This window comes from Pseudomyrmex gracilis, unplaced genomic scaffold (genome assembly GCF_002006095.1).
Source record: "Pseudomyrmex gracilis isolate BER0280 unplaced genomic scaffold, ASM200609v1 scaffold_100, whole genome shotgun sequence".
Lineage (NCBI taxonomy): Eukaryota > Metazoa > Arthropoda > Insecta > Hymenoptera > Formicidae > Pseudomyrmex > Pseudomyrmex gracilis.
In genome coordinates, this window is record NW_018020684.1 from 44,121 (window position 1) to 67,528 (window position 23,408).

Consider the following 23,408-nt stretch of genomic DNA (forward strand, 5'->3'; position numbering starts at 1 on the left):
TTTTACATGAGAATTTTATTTCAATAAAATTATACCCCGATAAAAAACAATCAACATATTCAAAGTCTAGTTTATAGTATTTTTTTTGTACAAAACACAGTTGAGAAATATATTTCAATAGTACGATGTAACAATAATTGAAAAAAATGAGCGATATTTCAGCAGTGATATATCCACCTAAATTAATTAAAAACAATGTAATGAGGCAAAGGAAGGTCATTAAACAAACGAAAAGAAAATTTCAGAAACATTTTATTATACAAAGATAATAATGGGAATAAAATGACGTCACGTGGCGAGACGCGACAAAAGCAATCCGCATAACTCTAAAGGTAAAGGACGTAACGTCAACGTAAGTTGGGAGAACAATTGTCAAATAAAAAAAAAAAAAGAGAGACGAATCGCTATTTGGCGGCAAACCACGTCGGTTGGACGAGGGCCAGATACATCCGAGCGTTTCTTCGCTTGCACGTTTTTTCAATTTCTTTCTCTCACCGTCTGTCTCTTCGAACTCGTCGTATTTCATTTCGTCGAATCATTGCAACTGTGCGTAATGGCGGCGCGGCGAATAGTTATTTCGGTGTGTGCAACTCTCTGACGAATAGACGCCTTGACCCGTCAATTCGATCTTCCCTCGCGATCATCAACCTCGTGATTCTCTCGAGGTCAAATCGGAGAAAAGCTCGGAGAAATTTCTGTTGATTTTGCGTTGATTTGAATATTATTTTTCATGCGTATGTAATTTATAGATTCAAGTACGTGGTTTTTTTTTTCACAAGGAAAACAAGGACGGTTGAATCGAAAGATGACTGATTTTGACGATTACGGATGAATCACGACGAAATATCGAGCGAAAATTCTTGTTACGTTCTTGAAGCCTCTTCTTGCTTGATGTCTTTTATTTTTTTTTGTTGGAAGAATTCACGTTATTCTAACTGCGTTTAATCGCTATATTCGACCGTTTCTTCGTATTCCATTGACTGATGGGATCTAGATGACGAGGAAGAAACGGATTTGATCGACGTTGACGACTCCACGACAGACTTCGTCTGGACACTCTGCACGGATTTCGACGTCGAGACAGATTTCGTTGCCGCGCTTACGTTCAACGACTGCTCAACGAGACTGCTGGAATCGTTTGCTGAAAGAATATAATATTGTTCTTGAATTGTGCGTACTCGAAAGATTTTCGAATTGTTAGAAACCGCGTTTTACCGTTTATTTGGTATTTTGCGTATTAATCGAATAGATTATACAGTTAATGCGACTAATTAATCTTATTTTGACGATATTGACTAATTAATGGTACCAAAATAGAATGTAATTTGCTATGCATTTCGCGCAAAAACAATGGAAATTACTATATCTATTAAAACAATAACAATAAACAAAAGATAACAAACATATTAAACAGATAATCAATGAATAATATAGATGCAGTATTAAATAGCTATTAATAATTGATGAATTCTGAACCGTTAACGACGCAATTTCAACGCATATTTATTAAATTTTATAAAAATGAATAAAAGTGATATATATATATATATAACAATATTCCTGCAGTAAGTACGTATTTGTGTGTGTGAGGGAGAGAGAAAGAGAGATTACGGTTTTTTTTTATTTTCACGATCTCGGAAATATTGCGTTAAAACGTGCTCGCGACGGAAATCGAACAAAATCCTAACCGACACACGATAGTGTCGAACGTTCTTATTGTGTATTTGTCCGGAATCAAGCTATCCGGAGACAAAGAAAACGCGAGAAGCAGAATATATTGCATTTTAAATTAAACGCGTAATTGCAAAACGAATAAAAAATAACTGAGCGCAATAATTTCAATAGAATTTCGCGAGAGCGTAAAATCCAATTTATGCGAGAGAACTCACCCTTGACGACTTCCATGACGAAGCTTGCAATACGTTCCGATCGAGTTCACTTGCGGACCACGCGCGACCACCACGACACGCACCAGCTGAAACCGAACTCGCGAATGAGTAAAATCGTCATCGGAGCTTCGGGTTATTTCTAATACCGTTGGGACACGGGATGCGAACGCGGAGTGGGAAAGTCTACGATCACGCGGCATGAGATGAACAACAAGCGGGGATGAAAAGCGAAAAACCGAGGCGCGAAATATTCGTGGAATGCTGGCTGGTGGTGGCATATGCGGCTGCATTGCTGAGTCAATGCTCTGCAGTTTGTGACAACGCACCGCGAATCATCGTCTACCGTTTATTTTTGCCTCATAGTTTTTAGAAATAACACGCGGCATATAAAAGGTTTTTTTTATCTAAAAAATTTGTTATCTTAAGTGGTAACATATGTGTGAGAGAAAAAGAGAGAGAGAAAAATAAAGAAAGAAAATAATAGCAAATATATTTCGTAAAATATATTTTGTCAGAGAAATGAATTTTATTTGAATTCTTCTGCAAAGAAACAGGTGTGGTATATAATCATATATTTTCAAAAAAATAGATGGCACGTTGTGATAACGGAACATGAATGTATTGTTTTTCAACATGTTACATGTACTATAGAAAATAGTTCGTAAGGTGTCACAACAACGTCATTTTATTTAAAAATACCATAAACGTAGAATTCCTAAATTTGAATGTTTAACGTAATTTCGGAGCCAGCAAACCTTAATCTATTTTTATACGACTCAGGATTCGCTTGCTTCACTGTGCAATTGTTGATACCATCCGTATGTTCCTCGCTATTATTATCATAATATGAGAAGAACATTTTGTTACTTTACGTAACATTATCGTATTTTTGTAAAATTAGGAATGTGTAGATTTTAAGTAATGCTTGTTAATTCACTTTAATTTAATTTTTTTGATAGATATTTTTTTTTCCGGATGTAAACCATCTAGTATAACACCAAACGTCAAGAAGAAAATGTAAATATGTCGCGATGTGCAACTACGTGAATCACTTCGATAAACAAACGCACGTGTATGTCACAGCCCTGTTACGCTTCTCGCGAAAAAAAAAGCTTACGGATAAAACGCGCGTTGCTATTGGCGAAAAGTTACAATGTCGAGTAAAAGTTGGTCGACAGAAAGCAGCACGTTAAACGACCATTACCATTACTGGGGCAAATCTACGGGAATTAAATCGCGCCCGGAAAACTCGCGGAGATCTGACACTTTTGCGCGCGAGATGCTTTTATTCGCACCCAGCAGAAGTACTTGAAATTTTACGACGTGCGAGAGTTCGCTTCTTGCGGTGTGCGATTTTCTCGAAATTATATATAGCTCCGCAACAATTTCAAGCTGATTTTCTTCTTGCGTTTTTATTTTATCGCGAAGAAAATATTAGTATTTTGAAATTCTATAGACAATAGTCGGTAGAAGTTTTTTAAGGCGAAAACATACAATTTCGAAGATCTTCTTTTTTTGCAGAAGGGAAGCATTATTATGGCTGGAAGCGAAACGTCAAGTGCAATTTTTCACAAAGAGCCCTTGTATTTTTAATACACGGAAGAAAAATGACATGATAAATTGCATTTACGTTTTGCGAGTTTTTCACGAGATAAGTTTAATTTTGAATGGCGCAATTTTTTTCTCTAATATTATTTTCAAAAAAAGAATAACTCACTCAGAAGTAAATTGAATTTGTTTCGTATGCGCGCTTATTGTTCCGTGCGGAAAGTGCTTTTCATTTTTCATATACCTAGGAATAATTCATACCGTGCTCTCCTCAGCTTTCTACCGATAAAAAAATCATTGATGAGTCAATATTCCACCCATATAAAAAAGTTTTCCTTAGATTATTTAGAACATTATTTATTTATATACTACATATATAATTTGGGTTTTTAATTTTTAAAGAAAGTGTTTTTGGCTTTCTTAATATTGTGTCTTCCAAGTTTTAAATTCGAAATCTTCTTTTTTCATATTTGAAAAATTGTGAAAATTTTACAGAGTGAAGTGTTTTCCTACAATTGCAATCATCGTTTATTTAAGGCAATATATACTCGCAGATTTGATTTCTCTTCCAAGAAGAAATGACTCACAACATCGTTCCTTGTTAATTTTCTCACCGAGCGATTCTCATCGATATGACTCAGACAGCTAGAAAATGATTTGAAGACTTCCAACTTCGAAAATCTGATTTTGTCGTGGATTACGTCCAAAACGGTGCTACGACGCAGACAACGAATTTCGACGCGCCGGCTGCGTTTGGCCAACGTCAAAGAAAATATAGATAATTATTCAAAGGTGTAATTAATTTATTTAGACACGCGAGTTGTCTAAAACGCGTGAATTATTTCTCACAGAATAAGAAAGAAGTTTTGTACATTAATCATAAATTATTGTTCGGTTTTAATAAATTATCGAAAGATAGCAGATTTAGTTTTGTTGCGTATTAATTAACATTTAAAAAGTGTAAATACGATACTGAATCGGTTACTGAATCTCAGAAAATTTTCAGGCGGAAAACTTACTAAGCTAAGTCTGTGAAGAAACTCGCCATTAAAAAGCGTAATTGAGAAGCGAGTTTCACAGCGCTTCGTTACACGCGACGATCTCTCACTGATTTTAGTAACTTGCATTCTCTTAATATTTTAAACATCTATCTGTCGAGAGACATAGACTATTTTTGAAAAAAGATATACCGATAATTTTTCAACTCTCAACTCTTTTGATCTGAAAAAAATTTGTTTGCGTAATTGTCACGTTTACTTTGTCTCATATTATCTTCACAAGCCTTTTTGTTCACCGAGAGACGTCACTTGTCCGCTGCTTTATTGCGAGACTACGTCGCTAGAGCGTCTCTCAAAATAGTTACGTCTTTGTTGGTGCTCGTTGTAACCTCGGTTTTATTGTACCGAGCCAGCTTGCTCGTTGTACATACGAGATATAAGCTGAAAGAAAAATATTTTTTTTATCTCGAAGGTATTAAAAAAACGATTTTATAGTCACTTCCACGAAAAAGCCTCTTTCGAAATCCAACTGTTTATCATTGATTTCCTTTTCGTATCACGAAATTGTATCTATTAATCGTTTCTTTTGTGCAAATGTTTTGCACACGACACAGGTTTTTTTTTGTATTTATTTTTTTACAAGCTTTTACGCGCAACATTCAAATAAAATAAATAAAATAAAAAAAAAATAAAAAAAAAAATATAAATCACAGACAAACGTGAGAATTCCGACTCAATTATTTTACGATTGTAAAAAACAGGAGGAATCTGCTAATTTGATTTACTAATATCGAGCAATTTAACTTTTTATCTCTCACATTTTATCTCTCTCGTCCTTTTGAAAAAAAAAAAAAAAACTAATATGATATAAAATATAAAAGAGTTTTTCTTCAAAATGAAAACAAATTTCAACAATTTTTTATTTTTGCAAACTTATTTCGTTCGCATTGAATGAGAATTTATAGAATAAAATTCTGATTATTCGCTCGAAATTCGGAGTTTGATAAAATACTTTCATAAAATTCAAATTTGTCAAATATGTCAGGCAAATAGATAATTTGTCGACAGGATTTATCTTCAAGCGATGATATGGAATTTAGATATTTCTAATATATATATTTATATATATCTCTCCGAGATAGCCGTTTCACCCTTCGAGCTTAATATATATATATATCAGGCATCAGATTCGCGCGCTGTTTCTGTTCGTTGCACGTTTCTCTAAATAAACGAAGCAAATATTTGTGCTTGTTTTACTTTCTTTTCTTTCTTTTCTCTTTCGTCTTTTTCTTTCTTCTTTTCTTTGCTTCAACATGTCCGAGCTTCACTTTGCGCACGTGTTTACATTTCCACACGTGCCAAGCATAATCGCTATCAGGAACGAATTGCTCTCGGCTGAAGTTACGCGTTCACGATCGACCGGTATAAAATTTTCATGCGAACCGCGTGTAGGTCAAAATGCATGCGATGCATCGGCTGTAGACCGCGGCGGCGCAGTTATTTGCAGTCATAATTAATCCGGCTGCCTCCGGCACAAGCCGCAGTTATTTCTTATGAACGAAAACAGCTCTTGATAATGGGTCGCTGGTTGCTTTAAGGGCATATCGCAAGAACGGAGAAAAGCCGTTTTTTACGTAACGTCATTAATTACTTTGCATCGATGATGCGTACAACGTTTCTTGTTTTCTTTTTTTTTCTTTTTTTTTAGAGAATTCTCTTTTATCGTCATTCTTGTTCCCACGTTAAAAAAATTGACACAATTGCACAAAACGATAATGAGCAGCTGTTCTTTGCGTTATTTGTTAATTAAGAGCGATGCATTACAGAAGTTAATCCAACGTGCGTCAAGAGCGCGCGGTTACTTTGTAATCCGAATAGAAAGAACATTTTTGCTTTGTGATCAAATTGCAAAAGGTGCACTTTTGTTTTGCGTCGCCAGAGTAAACGAAAACGTTAAAATGAGGAGGTTCTTTGGTGATCTATAGTTTTAAATTACGTAACGCAGTTTGTGTATCGCAAATGTATCTTATTACGAGGATGGACCATGATCAATCACACGTTGCCACGCTCTATCGACTTGACTATGATCAATCGCGTACAATTTTGCAAAAAAAAAACAAAAAAAAAAAAAATGATATCGATCGGGTCGTGCATTTTGCATCGGTTTGCAAAGAAATTGAGAAATTGCGTGAAAGAGCAAAAAGAGATGAAATATGTACTATTTGATGTATTCTGAAAGGCTTTCCATGTTATATTTCAGCTCGACGTCGCTCGCACAAACCAAAATTTGTAACTTTTATCACACACAATACTTCTGACACAAATCGCGACACAAAGACACTTAACTCGCGTCTTGCTTTTTTTTTTTTGTGACACAAGACGTCTAACAACTTTTTTGCAGACCATATAGATTTTGGTAATTGCGCGAATCTTTCGGATCGCAAGAATCAACGATCACATATGACCTATTCTTCTCCCAGTGGGTTTTGTAGCGATGACCTTTTTGGGGTTCAACATACAACCGTTACGGATCAGCGAGCTTAGCAGAGAAATATGGAACGGCTCCCTTTGGTTACATTAACTATTTTAATTAAACCACCGTTTTACTATTAATTATAAATTACTGCAAAAGCGATCTGAGATGCTCCGAGATGTTTGCGCATTCACATTGATTTATATGACTGTGTTGGATTTTGTGATAAAACAGCTCGTTTTTCAGAATTAACGAAATTTGATGAAAACCAGAAGAGCTACGACGTGAAATTTATAGTTGGAACTTTAATATCAGTCACATTTCAGATAAATTCTAACAGCTTTGAGCTGTTTTTATTGTGTTTGTTATATGTTTAACGCAAATTCAAATTTGAGATAATATAAAACATATTTGTGTGCATAATAATAATAATAAGATTTGACTTATTGTGGAAGAAACAAACGTTTATTTATAACGTACGGCGTATAATCGTCTATTTTAATTGACTTTGAATAACGAACGGCGGATTTCAGAGCGAATCATATGTTTTCACTTTCAAATGCCATTCGATAAATTCGACTCTCCGTTTGGTGGATTTATTACTAACAAAAAAAAAAAAAAACGAAATCTTTTGTTTGATATTGGAACCAAAAAAGAGACAATCGCCATTGTAGCTGCTCGCTGTTGCGTATGACAAAATTGATTTACCGAAATAAAGCGCACGTGAAAAATGATCGGAGATTTTATTTTTCACGAATGTGCCTTACACGGTGATAGAATCGTTTTTTTTTTTTTTTTTTCCGCTGATAGCGTTGGGATTAAGAGAACGGTGGAGCCGTTATATCCGATCGAGCACAAGATTAGATTTTGCATTTTCTTCGCAATTGTTGCTCAAACAACTTAAAAAAAAAAAAATTAAAAGATAATAAAAAACACTCTAACAATTTTCTGCAAGTATTGAGCAGCTTTCTTATACATACAGGGGAGATCTAGGTGAAATATAACAGTTGATGATTTGGCAACAATGTAGTTTTAATATACGTAAAATATAACAGTCGACTATATAGTAAACATCGTGCAATAAAAAATCTAAGCCTAAAATAAGTTTTATATCAATAGCAAAATACTTTGTATTTTATTCACAGAGAACAAAATATTAATTCTATGCAAATATATTTTATTAAATCAAAAAGAATCACACAAACATTATTGCGATATAACAACATTTCGAACAAAAACACGTTGATAATCACGAAACTAAAAAAACGGAATACATTTCTGAGACACAAATTTGGCGAATTTATCTGACTTTTTTTTTATGTAGCAAAGGATAGGGGAGTTTTTAATTTCTCTCTGCTCGGTGCCCTTTAACTTTAATTGCGGAAAAGTGTTCACAGCTGTGGCAAACGATCGACGTCAACGCGTTAAATTTGCGTTAAATTTTGCGTCCCGCAAAATTTGATTGTGAGCGTCTTCGGGAAACGAACACAGTTCCATGCCATTACCCTTCATGCCGTTTCAACAGAAGTTTTTTTTGTTTGAATCTATGACCTCGATATCGCGATGGGAGATGCAGCGATGTGTAGCCGCCAGAAAAAAAAGAATTGCTCACGCGCTTCGCTGGATTAATATTGGACTTTTGTCTAACGCGAAGTTATAAGCCACTGAAACGCGTATTATATTCTTCACATTTGACAATTTTTTTCTTACATCGCGCGAGTCAGCATTCTATTTTTTATACATAAAAAGATAAAAATAATTAATAAAAAATGTAAATATATTACAAAGAGATAACGAATCGAGAAGAGAATTGAGGATACAAAATCAATATTTTAAGTTATTACCTCGAAGCAGATTATTTATAACTCTACTCTTTCGGTCTTTTAATATTAATGCACAATAATTTACATTTCTTCGGATAAATGTCGTTACGTCAACGTTGTTGGCACAGGTTGCAAATCTAGTTGGCGGATGCGTTAATATAAAATTGCTAAAAAGAAGATAGCTGTCATGTTCCGTTAAAACGCTCAAAAGTTTTCTATTTAATATCAATTTTCTTTTTATTGAAATATATTATTTTTCCGTCAATCTGTAAGTTCTCTATCGAAAGATTTTAGTAGTATTTTAACTTTTAGTTTACTCAGAGAGAAAAAGTAAAACTATGAAACGCATGAAAGTTAAAAAGTAACGAAAGATCTCTTTTTTTGCTATTTTTTTTCACAATACAAATTTATCTTCAGTTTATTTTTTATTTTGTTTTTCTAACAGTTTATTTTTGCATAGTATTTGTTGTATAGGATTTGACTGCATTTTCGGTAAATAATGCATTATCTAATACCGAAAAGAAAGTTAGAAGAAGAGAGAATTGTGTAAGAGCGATTGTGAGATATATTACATCCATTTGCTCGAAATAACAATGATGGGGCAAAAGAACGTAAACAGCTTGTCTTGTTAGCTTCTGAAGAATATCGCGGACATCTTCCGATTTATCTGAACGTAAATCGCCTAATTGGATATTGCTATATGAACAAAAAAAAAAAAAAATAAATAAAAAAATACGCCGTAAGAGCAGAAAATTCACTGTTATTGCAAATTCATTGAAATATATGTAGTCTTAATATCTCTCATCTGAAAATAGAATAAAATTTTCGAATTTCTGGATAAAATATCTAAAAAGTGTTTTCGCATTTCTTCATTGAAGAGTTGTAACATATCGATACTTTAACAAATATTTTGTTAGGTAAAAGCTAGAATCTCTGTCTCTTTCTCTTTTGTGTGTGTGCGTGTGTGATTGTTGCTTGCAGAGAACAATCATAGTAATCAGATTAGCTGCTCGCAACGTTTATTAGCATAGCGCAGAAATGCAATACCTTTAAAGGTATGTATCTGTTAGATGCAAATTAAATCGAGATGCAATGTCGGTAAATCTATGTCAAGTATTTTATAAGCGACAATTAATTGAACGCAGTTGTAGCTATATATATTCACATGCTGTCGTTACTTAAGCTTAAATAATAGTACACTTGTTCTATACAAATGTACAAATTCTATACAAGCTTCGAACCTAATATATGGACGTAATATTTAATATAGAATATAGGAAATGGTACTGTACGTCAGAGTTAAGGAAAGTCATTATTATAAATAACGAATCCATAAGAGTTTTGTATATCGAATCTCTAAAATTTAACAAAAGATATAGTTTTGAGAAATTGTTTTGAGCAAACAATTCAAGGAAGAGTGCGGTCTATATCGACTCACCAAACATTTGTTTAAGCTACCGTAGTTTTACTGCAGACAAACATGTACAACATACACACACCATCAAAAATATTCGCGCGCGGAAACATTGGTACGAATATCGGTTGTATCTTTGTACTTTTGCCTGATTTTAAAACGTACTTATATACGATATAGCTTCCTATAGAGAGAGTTATACATGTGCGCGACTTTAACGAGCAAGCGATTTCTGCGATAAACTGGAAAGTTCGGGTATATATATTTTTTTTCTTTTTCTCCTTTGCTTGATATAAAATGGCGATTAATAAAAGGTTACCGCAGAAAAGTTCGTTTTAATCGATAAATGATTATAAAAGCATATTGTACTGATTGGATAGTTAATTTTCCGATATCTCGTTATAATCTGGCGGACGAGATCTAATTTGAACAACTTAATTCCGTAACTACGCGCGATATTGCGCGCTTTACGTTCAAAATATGCAAACTTATCAAAGTCAAGCCGAAACTGAACTTGTTAGTTATTAGACTGCCGAAATCCGCCGGATTGTGTCCCGGAGACAGGTGGCAGCTAAAATGCGATAATTATTACGACGTGACAAAGCCGATGACTCGTTGCGATGATGGTTACGCGCAACCCTATGTATATTAATGCACACGCACATCAGCAACACGTCAGCAGCTTATTCGACTGTATTTAGCATGCGCGCACGATGGTTAATAATGAAACGTAATACGTTTTCTGCACGTTATCCGATAGATATTATCTTTGATCTTTGATACACGTATCTCGTTTGCTATCGTATACTTTCTGAATTGTACGTATTAATTCTTCTCTATAAATATCAAAGAATATACAAATGTTAACATTTTATAAATGTCGTGCACGTACAGAATAAATCGCAAAACGTTCTTAGTTGTTTTCGAGTGACGAAAAGACAAAACACAAATAAGACATCGTACAAATGAAGATCTACTGTAAAGAAAGACAGCGAATTTCAAAATATTAATTAAGTATCGATTTTTGATCTCTTGTATTCTTATTATTGTTTTTTATAAACATTGCATTTCTCTGATGTTTCTTTCTCTGTTTCCTTACAGAAACAGCAATGTGTCGGGCGAGAGATCGCCGTTTGACGGTTCCTGTTGCAGCGGACAGGACATTAGCACCGACAGCAAAAGCGAGGAAACTATTTCGAAGTATCGAGTCGTCTTGCTGGGATACTCCGGGGTGGGAAAGACAGCCCTGGTCTCGCAATTCATGACGAGCGAATACATAAACACGTACGATGCCAGTCTAGGTAAGTTCGTGCATCATCCTTTTACAACGAACAATGCCGCGACGTCCTTTAACGCGAGATGCGAAACTCAAGACTTATTTTCCATTAATGAGATTGATTATTCAGCATAGAACGTCTTCGTGTTGCGACATTTGACGCAAATCTATACGTATACGTGGAGCGCTCATTACACACGGGAAAATGCAATGTGGTAACACGCTGAAATAATTTGAAGCGATTTTCCTTTCCTTTGTGTTATAGATATTACTTTTTCTTTTTTTGAATCAAATCTCTCTAAATCATCTCTTCGTTTATTCGTCGAGAACAAAAACAAAGGAAATATGTGTAGGATAATTTTTTTTTTTTAAGAAGATGTATTTAACAGAGTTTCCATCCTTTTGAATAACAACCTGATTTCATCTCTTTGATGTCTCTCTATAATTCGCATTTGTGCACAATGTGTGCTGACTGCTGACCCGTTGTTCGATAACCAGCTCTGATTATAGACATAGGGTTTATGACATTTAATTAACTGTTGCTTAATTAATTAATTAACTTTTAATTAAAACGCGCTCAAAGACGTAAAAAAATATATATGACGTAAAAAATATATACACATATAAAAATTATACATATATGAATATATGTATATATTAGATTTGGAAAGTATGTAGCATTTTTTAATGAAATTTAAAGATGAAAAATTTAAATTTTTATCGAGTCGTATAATTTAGATTCTGTAAATCTCATATACGACGTCATTCGATGTTTTTATTATCTGTGCAATGTCTCAGATATGTTGTCATTTATGGTAATGTACAAAATATAATTTTCAAAATCGTTACAAACTTTCCGAACAATCCGATATATGTTTATATACATATAAGCGATAAATTTGCCAACGCTCATTTGATTTCATAAATAAAAGAGTTCGTAATAAAACGAAATACGAAGTGAAACTATTCACTTTGTTCATTTTGCATTTTTGTCAGTCGCGCGCTGCTTTGAAACGTAAGTGCCTTTCGTGAAGTGGACAATCCCTTCGTTATTGCGGCCGCGCGGCACGTTGCGCTGCCCGACGCAATCATTTTGTGCACAAGCCGGGATTTTGCAGAGGCGTTTGCGCGCGCTTTACATATATATGTATTCATCCCTTTATGCGATTGCAAACGCTCACATACGTGCAAAAACTCGGTATAACTTAGTTTAAAAGAATGCAGTTTTTGTATCATTCTTTCACGTGCCGTCCAATATTATTCAAAAGCTCCACGTTATAACGCAGATTATTGTCGAATCAAAACAAAAGTAAATTACCGTAACGTAGGTATCCATCCTTTATCTGCATCGATCTGTTTATCGGTTTTTTTTAATTGTGCAAAACAAGTTAATGAAATAATAAGTAATTCTTTTCTTATCTTACGGTTTTTCGCGTGGGTTTTTGTTATATTTATACCGTACCGCCTCAGGATTTTTAATTTAATATGCTATTTTTATGTTTAATTAATCTATGCAAAAGATGCGTTGAAACTTTTTCATGCTCAAAATATAAATTTATCTCTTCTTTCTAGTTCTCTAAATAAGAGATCTTAACTTGTTTATGATTTGCGCGTTTGACGAGAACTCTTAACGAAAGTTTTGATTAAATGCTATCTGTAAGTAACAGACAAATTATAATATCTCTTTATATTCTAGACGAAAACTTTCTCTATTTTGTTTTGCGAGAAAATTTTTATCAAGTATTTAAGGATTTAAATATCATTAAAATAAAATTGGAACAATATGCAATCACATTTTTTTTTAACATATATTTAGTTTAAATTACACTATCTAAAAAATACACGTGTATAACTTTTTTGTTAAGTGCAACTTACTTTTTTTTGCTTGCTCTATTTATTTTCTATTCTATATCCTCAAACTACTCTTTTCTATATTCTCAAAATATGTATTACGTCACAAATAAATTTAATTTTTGTTGTTATCTCGGGGATAAGAAAAAGAGGGAAAGACGACAGTGATGAATTCGTTTCTCGAGATGCCGGGGAAAGAAAAAGAATTCTCACCCACATCGACGAAGAGACATTTGTCACGATCTTCGTTATGATGGACGTTTTCACTGAAAAGATTTTAATGTATGTACAAACAAACACACGGCATTATATGATTTGGTACGCACTTTACTGTGTACCTACTGAGCAATGAAAAAAAAAAAAAAAAAAAAACATTAACTTTAGAGGCCCGAAAAGAATCTTATATTCTACTTTATTAATTTAAAAAAAAAACAAACAAACAAAAACTGATAAATTGGAAGATCTTCTTGGGAAATTGCACTGGCAAAGTGTTTTTTTTTTTTTTTTTTTTTTTTTTTATAGTACCGTTATCATAGGTATATCGATGTCACGAGACACACCACTTCACGGCATTTATTTATTTTACAATCCGTTCCGTTACAACATTCTATCATTTTTTTTACGGCAGTTTTTGATTGATCTGTGAATTAAATTTACGTAAATAAAAAAACACGTACCGGCAAAAATTTACCTCTCTTTAATGAAACAAAAAAAAAAAAAAAAAAACTTCGTCTCTTTTTGCATGGATTTGACGATACGAAAGCGATCAATATTTGTGCGGTTCCACATCACTTTACATGGAGATAGAGATTTGTAACGTTTGAGTTTCATCACACAGTTTTAATGCCGCGACCTAGTTTTGATTCTCTTGAAATTTCATGATTCTATGTGATATCTTTCGCAGAGAAATGAGAGGAGTTAATGTTCTTCAGATGATAATCTGTAATGTCGAATAAATTGGTTTTTTAATGTTACATGTATTTACATTCGCGAACGTTACAAGCGTCATAATAACATGCACGCGACGTACATCAATATATCGTTCAATTAAAGAACTTGTTGTACACTTTAGATTTTAACAAACAGTTTGTTGATCCGGATTGCCCGATCGGGAGTAATAAAAGCACGTTTTGTAAACGTGAATCGTTAGTTTGGAGTCGTTTAATGGTGTTCTCAAACTTCAAACTTGCTTGCGACAAATTGTAAAAGTTTGCGCGTGCTACATTAGCCATACCTAGAGAGGTAGTTTGATCTTATCTCTTTGAATTTGCTTGTCCGGACTTATAATCAATTCCGTTGTGTTCTCTCTGTGTATGAGTTGCACGAGTTTAATTAATCTATTAATAATTATCTGCATAATTTTTAATATTCCCATTGCATCATAAACGATCTTTCATTTTCTTTTCTTCTAAACGCGACATTTAAGATTCTTATCTTAATAGAAATAGTTCTTATTCGTTCAGTCTTATCGTTAAGAAACTTTTGTGCGACTGACTTAATAGAACTGGTTGTTTTACACGAATATAATATGCAAAGTGAAGTTTTGACTTGATTGTTTGATCACTCTTAGAAAGTTTTCGTCAAACTTTGCAAGACATTTTTCGTTAAATTAAGAAAAATGCTCACCGCAGAAAGAAATGAACAAAAAATTGACTTTTGACCGCATTACTACATAATTACAGTCGATTAAATATATAATAACATTGAATTTAATTAAGGGCAAAATATATTTATGCTTTAACGACAATTTGTACTGCGTTATTTACTCGCGAAATATAATTAGCAATATCAAATTAGTTTATAGTCATAAATAAAAAAATATTTGTGTCACGAAACACATCTACAAACAGTTTTTTTTTTTTCAATACTGTTTGCATAAAATATTTTAATAATGCTATCGTTTATGAGATTAACAACAACATTTAGCACAGACCGTCGTATTTATGTTATAGACGACGAGTTTGGCGAGAAGACCGTTTCTATTCTGTTAGATGACGAGGAATCGGATATGGTTTTTATCGATCATCCGCACGTGGAAATGAGCGTAAGTATTGTGTGTGTATAAGGTTACTTTTGAAACATACAGAACAATAATTACATCATCGTACTGCGAATGTATTAATTACATTCCATTGTTGTGTGAAATACGAAGTTCCGCAGCACTTTAATCTACATTGTCTTATACAGCTCAGAAGGATCTTATTGTTAGTATTTCATATTAACATATTTCAAGTTTGAATATATACATTGACCACAAAGATATTGTCATTGTGTTTTCGACATTAACGTCTTAACACGTACGATTCCTTTTTGTTTTGTGCAGGATATGTCAGTCAAATCGATATTTCGCACAGCCTCGTCCAGTACGCATAAATTCGCTTATGAATACTGATGAGTGAGAAGACCATCGTGACATTTAACGGTTTTTATCATGCAAATGCTGATTTATAAAAATGTCACGCGATAAAATTCTTTTTGTCAGGATTAATTAATTCTTATATTAGACATTGCCTCTCGTACATAACAGTTCGCACAATTCTTGTTTCCGAATTATAAATTACGTATCAACGTGACAATTAAACTTCTTATTTCTCTTTCTATCTTTCTTTTTTTATCTTTTTTTTTTTACTTTTTTAATTATATCTACATTTATATTATATCTGTACAATTATTCACATACATCTATCTTGATGTGTAAACCAATTTTTATTTCAGACTACTCTCTTAATTTTAGATTTATTAAACAGAATGAAAAAAAAAGTTGTGTTAGGAAAAGCTATCTTCTGCGGCGCAGAGAGTTTCTTCATTTTTTTCGTCACTTTCATAACATAATTCGTTGCTTGGCAATTGCGATGAGATTAGAGATATTGCTGAAAATAGTCAGAAAAATATTAAAAGAGCAAAATTAAGAGGAACTCGTAATACACGATAGTGCTTACGAGGAGATTGAATTATGGTAACGAGAAATACAAGAAAGAAATTTCGAGAATTCTCGAGAAAGAAATGTTTAATAATTAATTTAGTAAAGCAACTAAGTTTATATCGATCTTCTGAACCTTGTTACTTAACTTTATTGAACATGATATTAAAGAGATCAACTTTAATAATTTAGATTGTGGTTTTTTTTATCAATGTAAATGTATGTAAATTAATATGACGTATTATTAGATTGTCAAAATATTTTCAGTGAGAACAATTTATCGTGTAGATGCAAGTTTCTATTATTTATCGTAATTTTTTTTTATCAGTGACATTTAATAATAACATAAGAACGAGAACATTTTCCAGTCTTATAAATTGGTATAAAATAATCGATATTTAGTTATAATACAGGATCAACTTTAATGTAAAGTTTCCTTCTCGTCGGAGTTTCTCGAATAAAATTCCTTTTGAATAACACTCTGACAGCGGGTGTACCGTGTTGAATCGACTCTTAATCCGAACTACTCTTGGGATTTGTTGAGCCAGCTCCACCTGAGTTTGCTCAGCGTGCGTTAATGAGAATTTCGTGTATCAAACTGTAAGTCGAGTATTGTAACATTAATATTGTAGTTGTATAAAGTTTACTAAGTTGCTTTTATATCTGAGCAATTTATTGTTTTCTCAAAAAAGCACGCACAATGTAAATATTTTTAGCAATAATAGTTAAAAAAAACACATTTAAAGTTTTTCAATAGCTACAACGAAGCAATGATAATATAAAGTTTACGTTATAGTCAAAGTTTGCAAAGAGCTTTACGAACTTTTTTTTTTTATTTTATTTTATTTGTACAATTCTCTATTCGATATCAAGAATTTTCATTGTTGTTGTCGTAACAGCTACAATATACCTGTTGTGCAAAATTTTGAAGGTGAACAGCTTTAGCTCCGTCTTTATTTCTTCGCTTATGAAATATCACAACTTGGGGAGCACTATTTCTCAATTAGGGAGTTACGTTCGGTCAAAGTTTTATCACAGGGTCTAAGAGCGTTCTGTGATGTACTTTTCTGTTCTTATTTCTTATCTTTTGAACACAATTACTCAAAGTGACGTTATTGTCGAAGTTGCAATGTTGTTACCTTTGTTTTCATATAATATAATCGCAAGTGTTCTCTACTACAGTGCATTTTGAACTAATGATTGAAACGATAAATTTATATGTTTATATCGTGATATACATATCTGACATTTGAATTCAAAAAATTTTTTTTCTTAACTGGCATACGCAAAACTAAACTATATAAAAAAATAGGAGATATTTTATTTATAATTTAATCATATCTTTAAAAAAACTTACTATCTTTAACTATTTTTACTATCTTTTACTATCTTTTACTATTTATAAATAATCAAGAAGAATATACGATATATTTTACGTAATTGATATCTGATGTAAATAAAAAATCGTTTTAAAACAATCTCAGGTTGAAAACTCATTGTCGACTTACGAGCCACATGCCTGTATCGTCGTCTATTCGATCGTTTCACGTAAAAGCTTTGATGTGGCCGAGGAGATACTCAACTACCTGTGGCAAGAGCATTATACACAAGAGCACACGGTTATCGTCGTTGGCAACAAGGTCGATCTGGCCAGAAGCCGGCAAATTTCAAAAAGTGGTAAGAATTAAGCGAGTAACAAAATAATATTCATAGACACATACATAAGTTCGTATATATTTCTTTTCATCCGTTTCTCTTTGATCCAATAAATTTCTGTATTGGAGAAAATCAAAAAACACTAAAATTTAAATCAAACGCAATAAATACTTTGACATTGGTTAAATTATCAGACTTTTTTGGTTTCACGCGAGTTTAATTAAGTTACAAAAATGTTTATAATGTTAAAGAAGGAAAACAGTTGGCCACGTCGCGCGAGTGCAAGTTCATCGAAGCGTCCAGCGGACTCCAGCATAATGTGGACGAGCTTCTGGTTGGAATTCTGAAGCAGATACGTCTGCGTGAGACTCGCGAAAAGAAGCTTCGGCGACAGGGCAGTAAAAACAAACTGTTGTCGAAATTGCACAATAGCAAGACCGCTTTAACCTTGAGCATAGCCAAAGACATTCTCAATAAAATGTGCTTGAACGACAGCAAGAGCAAGAGTTGCGAAAATCTCTACGTGCTGTGAAGTATTTATAACCGTGTAAGGCGGATATGTCGCGAGAGAATTTTTATTGCGAGTGGGAGAATGGAAGATTCTCTTGCGACTATTGTTTTTTTCGACCGAGTGGAAACGCGAGACGGTAATCTCAATCGAGACGCTTTATATGCGTATATACCGCGATTGCGTGACATTTTGATTTCTCCCTCATCTCCAGGCGAATGTTATGCAGTCGCACGGCAGATCGACCAAGACCTCTTCCTGGTGGAAGGTCGTAACGATTTTTACGACTCGCGTACTGATTACGCATCCTGCCGGATGTTCCGGTGAGGAGTCGTTGTTACTTATCTCTATCTGCATGTTCGCCGCTCACCCCCTTCGAACTTTTTTGTTCCCGCAACGTGGCTCTGCGTGACATTATCTCGTATATTTCCATCATGTGCAGCGACGCTGGTTCGAAGTGTGTATGTAAGAAGACCTCGTTTGTATGTTATTACTTGCTTGGTTTCGCGCGTTTCGCTAAACAAAGAAATAAAATTTGTTTTGACTTTCACACATTTTACCGATAAAATTAACTATAAATTAATAACAAACAAGAAGTGTGTGTGTGTGTTTCTTCGGGCTCTGTAGTATTAAACTAATGAATGAAATAAATTGGGTTATATAAGAGCCGTTTTGCAGGATGTTATGCAGAGAATGTGCTTAAATATATTAGGTCTACCGGAAAGTTCTGTCCGTTTTTGGAATAAAACAAAATACAAATTTTTCTTACCGTCAATAAACTTTATTAAATAATATAATTGCCATTATTATATTAATAATTTCTTGCCAGCGTGAGGGCAATTTGTATATCCCATTTTTGAAAAATTAAGAAAAATTTGTATTTTGTTTTATTCCAAAAACGGACAGAACTTTCCGGTAGACCTAATATATATATATATATATATATGTATATACATATATATGTCGAAATAATTTTTTTCCTCCATATAGGATGCTGGATTTGCATCACATATGTATGAAGGGAGGATCCCGTATACCCCCCTAATTAATTTTATTAAAATATTGCGAAAAAAACTTCTCAGCCAGGAGTCAAACCTGGAATCTCCGGCTTTCCGGGCCGTCGTCTGTTCCCTGTTAGATCACCGAGGCACTTGGAGTTTGTCTCGCAATACGTAGCACATCTATCGAATATTGATCTGATAATAAACGCCATCTTCAACCAGCGTGAATTTTAAATTACAATAATAAACAAGAAGTTTCTTCGGGCTCTGTAGTATTAAACTAAAATTATAACTATATCAAAGTAACGTATGCAACACGTACGTGTATGTATATCAAAGTAACGTATGCAACACGTACGTGTGTGCATATCAAAGTAACGTATGCAACACGTACGTGTATGCACGTACTTATATGTTGAAAAACATATTTTAAATCTTATTTAATAAATCTCTTACGAAGATTGTTCTTATACTACACGAAAAAAAAAAAAAAAACGGTTTAGCAGCTAAGTATTTTTTATAGTTGTTTTCAACAACAACAAACTAACGAGATCGCGATAAAATAAGTACAAATTAGCATCCCATCCCGGTGACACGCGCGCTACGTCTAGGATTATCTATTTCTGAGGCTAACATCGCTTCTCACGTTAGAGTGAGAAAATGTGCTGAAGGGCGTAATATTAATGAATTATTAATTAAAATCTCAAAAGCGCCTCTTCTTTTACCCTCACCCTTTAAAACGCGCGCGATCGACATATCTCTTGAGAAACGTGCCTGGACGAAGGAAAAGGCCACAGGTGGATATATAACGTCGAGGGATTTAAAGAGAACCGTGGAACTCTCTACAGCCTCGTTCACGTTTTTCTTCTTTTCATCTTTTTCCTCTGCTCGTACATGCTCGTACAATCAGAAATCCGTACCCGAGAGAACAGGTAAGAGTGTGTTGAGCGCGACGTAGGACGACTATTCCTCGATTTACGCTCTGTCGTGATTACAGTGAACAAAACCGTGTATATGCATATATGTGTGCGCGTGCGTGTGTGTGTGTGTGTTTGTGCTTGCAAGGTTGAAATTAGATTTTAAGATTAACGATCTTAAGTAGGATCTGTTCCGCTCGAGTGTGAGACGAATGGCAGCGCGAGTATATCTGGCTTGCCCGTCAGTCTGCAATGCAGCGATTTGATTATTTATTAGAGACTAATGAGTCGCACGTGCGCGACTCATAACGGGTCCCACGCGTTATTTCGCTGAAATCTAATTAAGTATCCCACTTTGCGGTTCCTCGATAATTATGTGTTTCGTGAATAAAATCGACGTTGAACAACGCGCGTATTTCTCAATAATTTGCAAAAATTAGTCTCATCGACGAAACAAGAGAGAGATTTGATTAAAAGAAATGTCAATGCTTCAGACTTATTTTGTGAAAAAAAAAAAAGATCAATTACTTGCTACTACTCGCACACAGTCGCGCGATCTCAAACTGCAGGTTGTATTTATTGTGATTACAATAACATTCTCATTGACGAGATAAATCTTGCAGTAGTGTCAATTATTTTTTATAAAATAACTCGACTTTTTAAGAGACGTTTTATTGTTTTGATCAAATTATCATTGTTTTGATTTAGAAAAAAATTTATATCAATTAGCAATTAGAGTGGGTAAAAATTTTAGATTTATTTGTTATTTTGATTTTATTTTGCAATAGAAAATAAGCGTAACAAGTTTAAGCGATCTAAATAGTAAGAAAATTCGCTTGTAACGAATCAGCAGAGAAAGTTTGTTCGAGCCGTTGATATTTCCACTCAGCAGATATTTTGATGTCAAGTTAAATGATCAAATTGAAGTTTTATAAAACAAACTGTGTATTATCATCTAACGTGTAATAAAGTAATTTCTAGATACGGAAAAAATATTGTCGTTTATCGTGTATCGATAATATATAATTGTATCGTAATTGAAAGAGATTATATATATGTAGATAATATAATTAAAGACGAAAAATAGAATTAAAACTATATCTTGTTGTCAATGGTAACATTGTGCGATTGCATATATTATACGTTCGATCACACACAAGTCACACACGCTATATATATTAATTATTTTTCTGGACGCAGGATTCGTCCGATGCTGGTCGTCTTTATAAAATGTAAATTAACAATACGTACTTTGTTAGTCTGCATTATTATACATATCTGTTTCACGTGAAAAACTAGTTCATTAGTTGCTGGCGGCATGTTTACTGAAACAATGATAAAAGCTACGCTTAACACTTTCGCTGCACTATATCTCTTAAATTTTCATCCTTTATCTATGTAGGTATGTACACAAACATTATCACAGCTGCGTCCTAAACCGCGAGAACATCGAGAAGTTAGTTGACTAAAGTTATAATATTGTTCGCGCAACACATTCTAATTGCTACGTTATTGTATTAAACTTAGATAATAGTCGGTGCACTTAAGGATAGTGTAATCGTGTAATAATTTATTGATAATACAACAATTATACATATATTGATAAAGGTTTTGATAAAAATTATTATTTTCTTTTTAATTACGGCTTTTACAAGATTGTGTTTTCTATCAAGTCTATCTATAAGTGTGTTTTTTTTACAAGTATCTAATTATAATTTGAACATATATGCAAACTTAACACAGATATAAATTTTAACGTAGTGGTGTTACAAGAAGAGATTGCATTCGCGCGCGTGTAAAATGATTTTCTAAATAACATAATTAAGAATTGCGATACTCATTTATTGAATTTTCTTTGTATGTGTATGGGTGCAATAATATGACTTTTAAAACTCTTCGCTGTCGAAGCTTGCTCGATATATCGTAGCGACTCTCTCATTTTCTTTTCTTCGAGACACGCGAGCTTCGACAAATTGGTTTCAATATTATTCGCTTGACGGAAGATAAGTAGACACGGCCTAAAGTCGTATTAAACGTCGTCATATCTGTCGTCGGAAAGTCCGATAAGTCTCTGAGATGAGACCATGTACCGAAATATATACGTATATGTATCTATAGACGTCGTGATTATCAGCGTAAATATTATTTCGAGATAAGAATAATTGTAGTTACAACTGCGTTTACAGCGATGCATATCGACGAGTCACTGCAAAACGATGTTACCTACACATATCGGTCCGCACGACTACTATCAAGCTACTCCTATCAAGCTTTATGAAACATGTTCGGAAGTAATTAAAGTCCGACGCATGTGAACTAGTTACATTACGTTGCTACGTTGTGACAAAATGGAGATACATATGTGGCTTCAGCTCTGGGTTTAGATGTTCTGTTTGTTCGTCGCGTATGTGTCGTTTTCGTGAATTACTGTGGTCCCAGGATCGCGTGTGCCAATCGAACAGCGTTTGTACGAGTGCCTCTACACAAGAAATTAATAGTTATTGATTATTTGCGTGAACATGTTCTTAAAAACCGCGTAAAACGAAATATATTATTATTGTTTTATATTATTTAATTTTCGTTACGCAACATATTGCTCTGAATTATATAAAAATATGTAAATACACTCTTTTTTTTCAGTTTAGCAAAAAACTGAATCAATTAGCTGAATAAAAAAAGTATTTAATGTATTTTCAATAAGTTGCGAATGTGTTTAGTGTGTGAGTGTAATAAACAGTTTTATATATAAATTTGGATGTTTGACGCGTTGTGTAGCTATCGAGGGCGGATTAATAATGTATATGGAAAACTGACTGTATAGCACATATAGTACGTGAATATGATACTATACACATGTGTATACTGAGAGGGAGACTCGGCTCGAGATTTATATGCTGACATATAAAAGCGAAGGTCGGTTTTCAATTTCCGATTGAATTTGAAACAGTGCACAATCAACATTGTGCACTATCTTTTGCAAAATATACCACCCGCTCGCTCTTTCGAAGAGAGCCTTGCGTAAATATTGGATCAATTGCGAGTCGATAATATTGAAGAACGTACCGTATTCGTCACTTTACGAAACTTTACAAACATACCTCGACACATTAAAAATATTCCTAAAAAAGCCTGGT

General features: G+C 33.7%; 1 protein-coding gene and 1 long non-coding RNA gene across 3 annotated transcripts in view; one reads left to right on the plus strand and one right to left on the minus strand.

The window, feature by feature from the left end:
* The window catches only part of LOC109855856, a 37,665-nt gene extending 18,747 nt beyond the window's left edge, over positions 1-18,918 (plus strand). The window contains exons 5-8 of one of the 2 annotated variants that reach the window (XM_020430518.1): positions 11,247-11,446; positions 15,204-15,316; positions 17,677-17,869; positions 18,100-18,918. In XM_020430518.1, coding sequence (XP_020286107.1) covers positions 11,247-11,446; positions 15,204-15,316; positions 17,677-17,869; positions 18,100-18,380 — 787 coding nt within the window. In that variant the 3' untranslated portion in view covers positions 18,381-18,918. The remainder of the gene's footprint in view (positions 1-11,246; positions 11,447-15,203; positions 15,317-17,676; positions 17,870-18,099) is intronic. The other variant, XM_020430520.1, reaches the window with a different exon arrangement.
* On the minus strand, positions 236-2,049 carry LOC109855857. Its single transcript, XR_002250335.1, has 2 exons — positions 1,890-2,049; positions 236-1,141 (listed from the first exon to the last, which is right to left on the minus strand). It is a non-coding gene; the product is annotated as an uncharacterized LOC109855857 (long non-coding RNA).
* Positions 18,919-23,408: the final 4,490 nt, after the last annotated feature.